Raw genomic sequence first — 10,710 nt, forward strand, 5'->3', positions numbered from 1 at the left:
GTTAAGGAAAACACGGATTCGGGAGATATTTTTGAGTTGTAGTCTGCAGGAGGTGAAGAGGGCTTGGATGTGTGGCTTGAAGGATAAAGCATGTTACATCGTCATCTTCTCTCCATTCAGGTCCCTAAAATATCGAATCCTCTCAGTAGAGATCTTCTATAAAAGAGAATTTTCCTGATTGCCCCGTGAAGGATGGATATGGACAGGGACAAGATGGCGGAGAGGATATTACACCTCACCCTAGAGATCCTCTTCCGGCTTACTGGAGAGGTGAGAGATTCTGATGACGTCACATTACATCATTCTTATCTATGGGAATAACAGATGGACAGAACTGGAGAGGTGAGGACTCTGGAAATATCTGGAGTGAGATTTATTACTGTGTCTCTCCATAACCAGGATTACACAGTAGTGAAGAAGACCTCTAGTGAGCGCTGTCAGGCCCCTGTGTCTGAGGGATGGGGAAGACCCCTGAGCCCAATCACGGGGCCTCCACCTCACCCCCCGATACATGAGGACATCAATGACCAGAAGATGCTAGAACTCACCTACAAGATGATTGAACTGCTGACTGGAGAGGTGACACTGCTGGGAATGCTGGGACATTATACAGTAACGCTATGAAGGGATCGGGGGTGACGGTATCATTGTATGTGTCAGGTTCCTATAAGGTGTCAGGACGTCACCATCTATTTCTCCATGGAGGAGTGGGAGTATTTAGAAGGACACAAAGACCTGTACAAGGACGTCATGATGGAGGTTCCCCAGCCCCTCACATCACCAGGTAATAGACAGGACTAAATACACACGGCCTATAATTATCTGTATGCAAGGAATGAATTCAGTCCCTGTATGTGTCTCCCCAGTTCTATCCAGTAAGAGGACAACACCAGAGAGATGTTCCCGTCCTCTTCTCCCACAGGACTGTAAACAAGAAGATCCCGATGTTCCTCAGGATCATCAGGTAGATGGAGAGAAGGTGCCATGAAATCTCCCTATGATGTGTAGACGGCTGTGAAGGTCTTGTGCTCAGTCTTGTTTTATCCTCCAGTATTATATGTGTTATACTTGTGTAATGAGAGCGGTGGAGATGGCAGGATTAGAGCTGATCATAGATGGGACTTCTCCATCTGTCTGTGACTTTTACAATATTTGTTTCAGGGGGAAGATCTGCCCCATATTAATACTACAGAGACATATGTGAGGGGTGATGAGCGGAGTAAAGAGGAGATTCCTACAGATAACCGCCCAGGTGAGTAGTGACCACTAAATGCAGAGAAGTCACAGATTCTTCTCAATCACCGGCTGTGGCTGCTTTATCAGGGTTTTAGTCCGGCCATAGAAAATGGTCACCATTCTGCTGCTAGACCACCACATGCTCCTCCTCTCAAAACTGTCCCCACTATTTTGAGCATTGGACGCCCTTGGAGTGAGATCTGTATCAGCCGGATCTCACAGGTAGGATCCATCCTATCCTCTGAAATTAGAAGATATTGACCCTTAGGGTAAGTTCACACAGTGCGTTTTTCGCGGCGTTTTTGCGCAGGTTTCGGGTGCATTTTTGCTCAGAAAACTGCATGACTTTGCTTCCCCAGCAAAGTCTATGAGTTTTCATTTTTGCTTTCTGCACACAGCGTTTTTTTTCATCTGCGTTTTTGTGGTGCCACAAAAACGCAGCATGTCAATTATTCCTGCGTTTTTCACTGCGCTTTTCATCCATTGAGTGCAATGGGATGTTGAAAGACGCAATGAGAAACGCAAATAGCTGCGTTTTGGTGCGTTTTCGTGCGTTTCTAAGACCAAAAATGCAGCTATAAACGCAGGAGGTGGGAAGTAAAGTGACATGTACAGGAAGAGGATTCCTTCTGTCAGTAAACACAGAAGCGTGAATCCTCCCGGTACCGTCACCGTCGCGTCCACCTCCAGTCCTGTGCATGTATGCTGCCGTGCGGCGCCATGTTCGGGCGGGAGGTGGAAGCGGCTGCGAAAGCAAAAGTGAGCAGTAGAAAAAAGAAAAAAAAAAGTCATACTCACCTGTCTGCAGGGTCCCGGTGCCATGCCCGCTCCCATCTCATCTCACGATATCGCCGCTCCAGCTGTGTGCAGACGGCCGGGACACCTCCGATAGATGCAGGACCTGGCGATGGATCACCTGAGGCAGTCACCTGACGCATCAGCTGATCGTAAGTATCGCGGTGACGCGGGCGCCCGGCTGGTTTAACCTGTCAGCGGATGCGTCAGGAGACTTCATCCCTGATTACCGGCAGCTCCTGCAGCGATCGGACGGGATCAGACTCCGCTTCAGGAGCTGCCGGTAATCAGCACATAAGTGAGTATTTTTTTTTTTTTTTGCACCGATGCATCTGCTGATTGTATAAACGGCTTTTATACAATCAGCTGATGTGTGATGTGCTTCAGCCCCTAGAACCTGACACATCATCTGATCGCTTTGCCTTCCAGCAAACCCATCAGATGATATTGGATCCGGATTGGACGGCGCGAGACCCTGACCCAGGATTACTGCGGAGGGGGGTTCTTTATTTCAATAAAGATGGAGTCACTAATTGTGTTGTGTTTTATTTCTAATAAAAATATTTTTCTGTGTTGTGTTTTTTTTTTTATCTTTACTAGAAATTCATGGTGGCCATGTCTAATATTGGCGTGACACCATGAATTTCGGGCTTAGGGCCAGCTGATAATATACAGCTAGCCCTAACCCCATTATTACCCAGCGAGCCACCCGGCATCAGGGCAGCTGGAAGAGTTGGATACAGCGCCAGAAGATGGCGCTTCTATGAAAGCGCCATTTTCTGGGGTGGCTGCGGGACTGCAATTCACAGCGGGGGTGCCCAGAAAGCATGGGCACCCTGCACTGTGGATTCCAATCCCCAGCTGCCTAGTTGTACCCGGCTGGACTCAAAAATTGGGCGAAGCCCACGTCATATTTTTGTTTTTAATTATTTCATGAAATTCATGAAATATAAAAAAAAGGGCTTCCCTATATTTTTGGTTCCCAGCCGGGTACAAATAGGCAGCTGGGGTTGGGGGCAGCCTGTACTTGCCTGCTGTACCTGGCTAGCATACAAAAATATGGCGAAGCCCACGTCATTTTTTTGAGGGGCAAAAAACTCCTGCATTCAGTCCTGGATGGAGGATACTGAGCCTTGTAGTTCTACAGCTGCTGTCTGCTCTCCTGCATACACTATTGGATGGAGTATGCTGAGCCTTGTAGTTCTGCTCCCTCTGCCTCTCCCTCCAGCATACAGTCCTGTATGGAGCATGCTGAGCCTTGTAGTTCTGCAGCTGTCTGCTCTATTGCAATACACTAGTGGAGAATGAAGAACATATTGAAGAAGGAAATGACATCAGACCTTTTTTTTTTCAACAATCTTTAATTGCATTGTTCACTGATAAAAAACGCATAAAGACGCAGTGAGCAAAAACGCAGCAAAAAAACGCACCAAATCGCGGCACAACGTGTGCATTTTTTGCCGCGTTTTTTTGCCGCGGGTGCGTTTTTGTGCGGTTTTTGCCACAAAAACGTAGCGTCAAAAAAACGCAGTGTGTGAACCTAGCCTTAGCTGCCCAGATCTCTAATCTGCAAAGCCAAATGACAGCGTACGTAGAATGTGCAGACAACTTAGAAAATAATGGGAAGAAAAATCTTATCTGTATGGTGGACCCCCTAAGAGAAAGCGGAGGGTAATGATGCTGGTGACCTCCTAGATTCTTAGTTTGGTGTCGTGTTCACCAGTTGAATAAAGATTGATTGCGCCATCTAGTATGGTGACTACAAGTTTTTGATCACTTGGCAGATTGCGGCCGGTGGTCCTTGCCCTATAAGGGTGCCCCTGATGAACCCCGGTGGGAATCTTGATCGGGGAGAAACGCGTCGGGCCTTGGTGTGGGATGTCAATCAGGACGATGGGTCATTGGACCTCCGCTTAGACTTGTAAAGGAAGCTAAGTATCACTATGATAATTATGAGAACGTTTAATAACTAATGTGATTACTTGGACCATGCCTTGTATATCCTCATTGGTTGCTCCAATTCTATTTACCTTCCATGAAGTGTCTGCATATTATCTTCTGTGAAGTATTTTTCTCCTTATTACCCTCTTGATGCCATATACTATATGGGCATATTGTACTGTCAGACCCTTGGATTGTGAAGTGTGACTGTTTTATTGCCTTACAGATCAATTGGGTTTAAATACATCTCTGAGTGTTACTGAGAATTGTGGATAACTAGTGGCCTCCCCCTTTAAGTGCTCTACAGGAGGATCCTGCTGTGTTCACGGAGGATTGGTTGGCATAATAATGGTCTTTTTACACTCTATATGCATGTCTGGGTAACACAACACTTCATGGATATAATTGGAGCTTTACCTTGCTTTGGATTTGGAGCACTCGACATTGTATTTATGGTGAATGTACTGTCCCTTGAGGTATATTGTATAGTTACATGGTCCATCTATAACACCATTCCAACATAATTTATTGCCTAAATGTACTGTGCGTGTCTGTTTGGTTACTAAGTATTATGCAGTGCAACTTCCCCGCACTCCCCCTTTCCCAGCCCAGCTGCACTTGAGAACAGCGGAGGGAAAGAAGGGTGAGTCCTCGTTGAGTGGGGGCGCCATTGCGTTTGGTTACAGGGTGCCGACCTCCGCGGCCAGGTAGGGCCAGACTAGGTGAATACTTGGCCACACCCCTGTTGCACTGCCAAATGATTGATACGTAACTATACCTTTATCAGATATTGATTATGGGCATTTATGCTAATTGGTTTTAAATTGGACAATTGGTCGCCTTACTTAGGCCACATAGGCTATTTTTCTCTTGTTCAGTTGCCACATAATTGGTGGACTCACAAGAACCCCTCCTTTAGTGGCCAAGTATCAATTATTGGGGATCTATTGTCCCTTTTGTGTGTTTTGTTTATTTGTGGGGATTATCTGTTTTAAAATGAAACTATTAAAATTGTAATTTTAGGGGTTTTTCTTTTTGGTTTGGAGGTTAGGATTATCCCACAGTGGGTACATGGAGGCCGGGCAGCCCATCCACAGGATTTCCACAATGTAATTAGTGAAAAAAGGAAAGTAATTAACACATAAAGTTCTGATATTTTTACCTTCAAGAACCTGAAAGATATTTTCTCTCAATTCTACAAATGTCCATTATATAAGAACTTGTACTGGAGCCGTCCATTGTGGAGTCCGAGAGGCAGAAAGTAAATGATCCCAGTGTTTCTGAGACCTTTTTTCTGTGGCATATTCTACTTTTTCTTAGATGTAATGTGAGGTTGATTTGTTTTCTGTTTATTTAAAAAAAAAAAAACTGAAATTCACCAAAAATGTAAAAGAATTAGAAGTGATCAAACATTGCATTTGGGTGCTCTTAAAACAAATAGTGACACCATAACATTTAGTCAGTAAATAGTATTTACCGTATTCTGCTTCAATGTAAATGACTATTTTGACCCCACAGGCATTCTCTGAAAATTAGCATGGAGTGGATGTTGTAGAGTGAACATTGCAAATCTGCCATTTTAGTGCCCAACACATAGTGCCCAGCTTGTGCTCCATGAAATACGCAAACTGTAAATGTTTATGTGGGTTCTTCCCTGTGGCAATGCCATACATGTGGATAGTAACAGTGTCTGGATACACTGCAAGGCTGAGAAGCATCGAGGATATTTGGCTTTGGGATTTTACTGGATTGGATTATGAAACCATATCTATTTATAATCAAGAGTCTTTCAGCTACAACCATTGTGGAAACCCTCAATTTCTCCACTGACGTAGTAGCTGTTTGGTATAATTTTGTCTTAGAAAATATTATTTGATGACTTATTATTCCAATATACGGGAGGCAAAATGTACAAAGAGGGTTGAACATCATGGTCTACTGGTTCCTGCTTTGAGATCTACTGTTAGATTGTAGACCTTTTTGTTTTAGTAAATAATTACAATTTATAGAAATTGTAATTTCTTTAGCTATGTTATGCTCGTGGGAGTGGACCCGCTGGGCCACAGCACTAGATCAACCAGAAAGGGCATAACTAAGTGACTACCTTGTCTTCACTGATGGTGAGGATAGGTTTGTGCTGGACGGAAGGCTTGCAAGCGGATATCCACTGACTGCAAGTAGATCAGGATTCGGTTTTGTTCCCATTGATGGACAATCTCTTGCTGCATACCTGTGAGCTTTGGAGTTCTGGAGCCAGTGGGATCCATCGCCTGAGCAAACTGTTATGCTTGCCGGTGCTTACGGGAGTGTGCCCATTGGGCCGCAGCAACGTCTCAACCAGGAGGGGCATTTCTAAGCGGCTACCCCAGCTTCACTAGAGCCTTTGATGGTGAGGATAGGCTTGTTTTGGAAGGTGGATGCCAGGTGCTACTCTAGGGAGTCTTGGTACTGCAGCAGCTGACCCCAAGGGTCATGGATTGGATTCTGACAGTCACTGATGTGGTTGGGTGAAGATTTGATGGCTAGTATAAGCAGGTGCAGTGGATACAGCTGATAAGACAGGTGCAGCAGATACGGCAGGCACACCTAGTATAGATAGATGCAGCAGGTTTCCTGGTCACAGCGGATACTAGGATACAGACACATATATGCACACACAGCATAAGAACCAGCAAATGGAACAGGAACTGCCAACTAGCAACATGTATCTAAGGATAGACTATGTTGCCCAGGGACCTCCCATAGGGGAAGGATGCCTTAAATACCTAGTGCCTCTTGAACATAAGTTGAGAGGCACTTCCAGGTTAGGGTACACTTTAAGAGGTGCACGGATGCCTTAAGCATATCCCAGGATACCTGCCTGGCATGTGCACATCCATGGACCAATATATAGCTCTTTATTTGTGTATATTGAGTTTGTTTGATTATTTTTTAGTACTCATCTAGTGGACCACTGTCCCCTTGGGTTAAATAATCTACTCAATTATTGTTTGTGTTTTTTTTGATTATTTTGTTATACATTTATTGGCTCCTTAGTCACCATATTTAACAACATTTGGTATTGTCTGAGATGTCAGAATACTAGGGAGCTATTGGTTATGTGTACCCAGTCTGGGTTTTTAATGTAATAGGATTAAAAGTTAAATTTTAGCCTCTTAATTTGCCGTTCACATCCTGGAAGATGGTAGCAGGGACTGGGGACATGGAAGCTACCATTGGACTGCTGGAAAGGTAAGTATGCGGGGATGCCGGTAAACATGTTACAAGCTATTTTATACATTATATCGTTAAATTTGAATATATTATTAAAAATATTTTTTATTCTTGGCAGATTACTGTAGGAGATTAGAGGCACAACTGACATCTTCAATTTTTAAATCAGATGATCTTGATATCACACAAGATATAACTGAAGTGAATGCTACTATTCCAGATATACCATCATCCCTTCACAGCAAAGATCTATCATCTGATTCTTTTAAACAAGTCCAATCTTTTGGTTTATCACAGTCTATTAAGAATAATAAAAGTCACAAAAGAGGCATTACAAATCAAAGTGCTCTGACAGCAAAGAAGTCATTTTCAACTTCAGAATATGGAAAAATCCATAAAAAAATTCACACAGGAGAGAAAATATTTTCTTCAGAGTCAGTTATGTTCCACAGAACTCACACAGGGGAGAAACCCTATTCATGCTCAGAATGTGGGAAATGTTTTACACATAAATTGCACTTTGTTACACATCAGAGAACTCACACAGGGGAGAAGCCATATTCATGTTCCGAATGTGGGAAATGTTTTAACCAAAAATCACATCTTGTTAGACACCAGAGAATTCACACAGGGGAGAAGCCTTTTTCATGTGCAGAATGTGGGACATGTTTTGATCGTAAATCCAATCTTGTTATGCATCAGAGAACTCACACAGGTGAAAAACCTTTTTCATGTTCAGAATGTGGGAGATGTTTTGTACGTAAATCAAGTCTTGTTTTACATCATAGAACTCACACAGGGGAGAAGCCTTTTTCATGTTCAAAATGTGGGCAATGTTTTTCAGGTAATTCAAGTCTTGCTAAACACAAAAGAATTCACACAGGGGAGAAACCCTTTTCATGTCCAGAATGCGGGATATTTTTTTCAAATAAATCATGTCTTGTTAAACATCAGAGGACTCACACAGGAGTGAAGCCTTTTTTATGTTCAGAATGTGGGAAATGTTTTGCAGTTCAATCAAATCTTGCTAAACACAAAAGAATTCACACAGGGGAGAAACCCTTTTCATGTTCAGAATGTGGGAAACGTTTTGCAGTTCAATCAACTCTTGTTAAACACAAAAGAATTCACACAGGGGAGAAACCCTTTTCATGTTCAGAATGCGGGAAATATTTTGTAAATAAATTAAGTCTTGTTATACATCCTAGAAATCACACACAGGTGAAGCCATTTTCAAGTTCAGAATGTGAGAAATGTATTGCACGTCAATCACATCTTGCTAAACACCATAGAAATCACACAGGGGAGAAACCCTTGTGATTAGAATGAAGGAAATACTTTACACACAAGTGCATCATTTTAAACATCAGAAAACAAACAAGGGTTGGAGCCATTATCATACCTAGAAGGTGAGAAATGTTTTACTTGAAATTTATAATTTGGTGACCACTAAAAAAAATTCACATCGGGAGAAATTCTATACAGTCTTGTTCATCGTTTTTGGAACCCATGAAGTTTAAGTACATGATATAATGTGGAATATCTCCTGAAAAAACTGAATCAAGTAAAACAGTTTGTTTTTTTTATAGAGCATTCATGTTAAATACAAAAGAGCACATGATAAACAAAAATTTAAAACATAAAACAATGGGAAGGAAAAGTTAAAAAACATAAAGCTGTTGTGACACTGGTATTGGCACCCTTTACATTAACTTAGTATGGAAACACATTTTGACTCACATGTGGTAAATTTCAAATGAGAATCACCTGTGATAAATTGTCAGTGCCCGTGTGACATGAATTAGCCAATGAATAATGACTTTAGTATTTTAAAAAGCCACATATTAGGCCCTGTTCTTTTCTCACAATGGTGAAGACAAAGGAGCTGTCTGAGGACATCAGAACTGCTATTAATTGCAAACACAAGACTTCCAAAGGATGTAAGGCCATCTCCAAAGACCTTGGTATCCCAGTTTCAACAGTGCGCAATGTTATTAAGAAGATTGCCAAGCATGAAACCATCAAGAGCCTCCCTGGGCATAGGGAAGAGAGGAAAATTTACAAGAGATGTATTTGAAGGTTGGTGCAAATAGAGGAAAAACCACCACGTCAAACATTCAAAGACCTGAAGGCCAACTTGGAACAGTCTGGGATAATGGTTTCAACAAGTACCATACGCCACATACTAAACCAAGCAGAGCTTTTTGGGCAAAGCCAAGGAAGAAACCATTGCTGAAGAAAAAACATAAAAAGAAAAGACTGAACTTTGCCAAAAGTATATTGAGAAACTGCACTCCTTCTGGGAAAATGTTCTGTGGACATATGATACAAAAATAGACCTTTTAGGCATTGCAAAGCAACAGTTTGTTTGTAGATGGTGCAATGAAGCTTTTAAGGAAAATATCACCCTACCAACCTCTAAGCATGGTGGAGGATCCATAATCCTATGGTGTTGCTTTGCTGCGTCTAGTACTGGAGGCCTTGACCGTATCACATGAATCATGAAATCCAAGAATTATCAAGAAATTTTAGAGCAAAATGTGCTACTGAGTGTAAAAACTTGGGTCCTCCAGCAAGACAATGACCAAACAGCACACATTCAAAAGTATACAGGAATGGTTGAAAAAGAAAAAATAGACTTTGAAAAAGGCCAGCAATGAGTCCTGACCTCAATCCCATTGAAAATCTTTGGGGTGAGCTGAAATCTGCCATTGGGAGAAAGAACCCTGCAAACATTCAAGAGCTTGGCCAAACTATAAGGGAAGAGTGCGAGAAAATACCAGAGAAGTGCAAGAAGCTTATAGATGGCTACAAGGAACGTTTGGAGGCTCATCAATGCCAAAGGGTGTGCAACCAAGTATTAATTAGGGGTGCAACCAAGGACTAATTAGGGGTGCAACCAAGTATTAATTAGGGGTGTAACCAAGTATTAATTAGGGGTGCAACCAAGTATTAATTAGAGGTGTAACCAAGTATTAATTAGGGGTGTAACCAAGTATTAATTAGGGGTGCAACCAAGTATTAATTAGAGGTGTAACCAAGTATTAATTAGGGGCTTTTATTGTTGCACATGCTGTTTATTCTGTTTCTTCTTGCAACATGTAAGTGACAATGTTTTATTGTTGTATTACTTTTTGGACCACTAATTAAAAAATCCTGAGGATATAACTTTAGTACAATTCCATTTATTTCTAAAGATATTGTGCAGTGTATGAAAAAAATGAAAAGGTGCCAATAATGGTGAGCAACAGTGTATATGGCAAACTGAAGAAGAAAACACAGAAGAGACAATGTAAAGACAAGAAAGTAAAGAAGAAAGGGAAAGCACGCTAGAAGTTACATTAGAATTATAATATATACAGTTAATAATAGACAGAGAGGGGAGCCAGCATGATCTGAAATTGGCATGCATAATATAAAAAGTGAAAATTCACAGATTTATTCCAACTGTACTACAATAAAAAAAAAAAATGAGATTTTTAGCAAATAATTGATCAATTTTTTGAGCCACCCCTGCCAACGTCA

At 41.8% G+C, this 10,710-nt stretch overlaps 1 protein-coding gene across 1 annotated transcript; it reads left to right on the forward strand.

Moving 5' to 3' along the window:
- Positions 1-399: 399 nt before the first annotated feature.
- LOC142260516 (uncharacterized) lies at positions 400-10,504 on the forward strand (the record flags this gene model as incomplete). Its single annotated transcript, XM_075331966.1, has 5 exons — positions 400-579; positions 661-784; positions 867-964; positions 1,162-1,252; positions 7,304-10,504. Coding segments are annotated over 5 exons (1,695 nt in total), but the record flags the coding sequence as incomplete, so codon positions are not given.
- Positions 10,505-10,710: the final 206 nt, after the last annotated feature.

This window comes from Anomaloglossus baeobatrachus, unplaced genomic scaffold, assembly GCF_048569485.1.
Source record: "Anomaloglossus baeobatrachus isolate aAnoBae1 unplaced genomic scaffold, aAnoBae1.hap1 Scaffold_118, whole genome shotgun sequence".
In the NCBI taxonomy this organism is placed as follows: Eukaryota; Metazoa; Chordata; class Amphibia; order Anura; family Aromobatidae; genus Anomaloglossus; species Anomaloglossus baeobatrachus.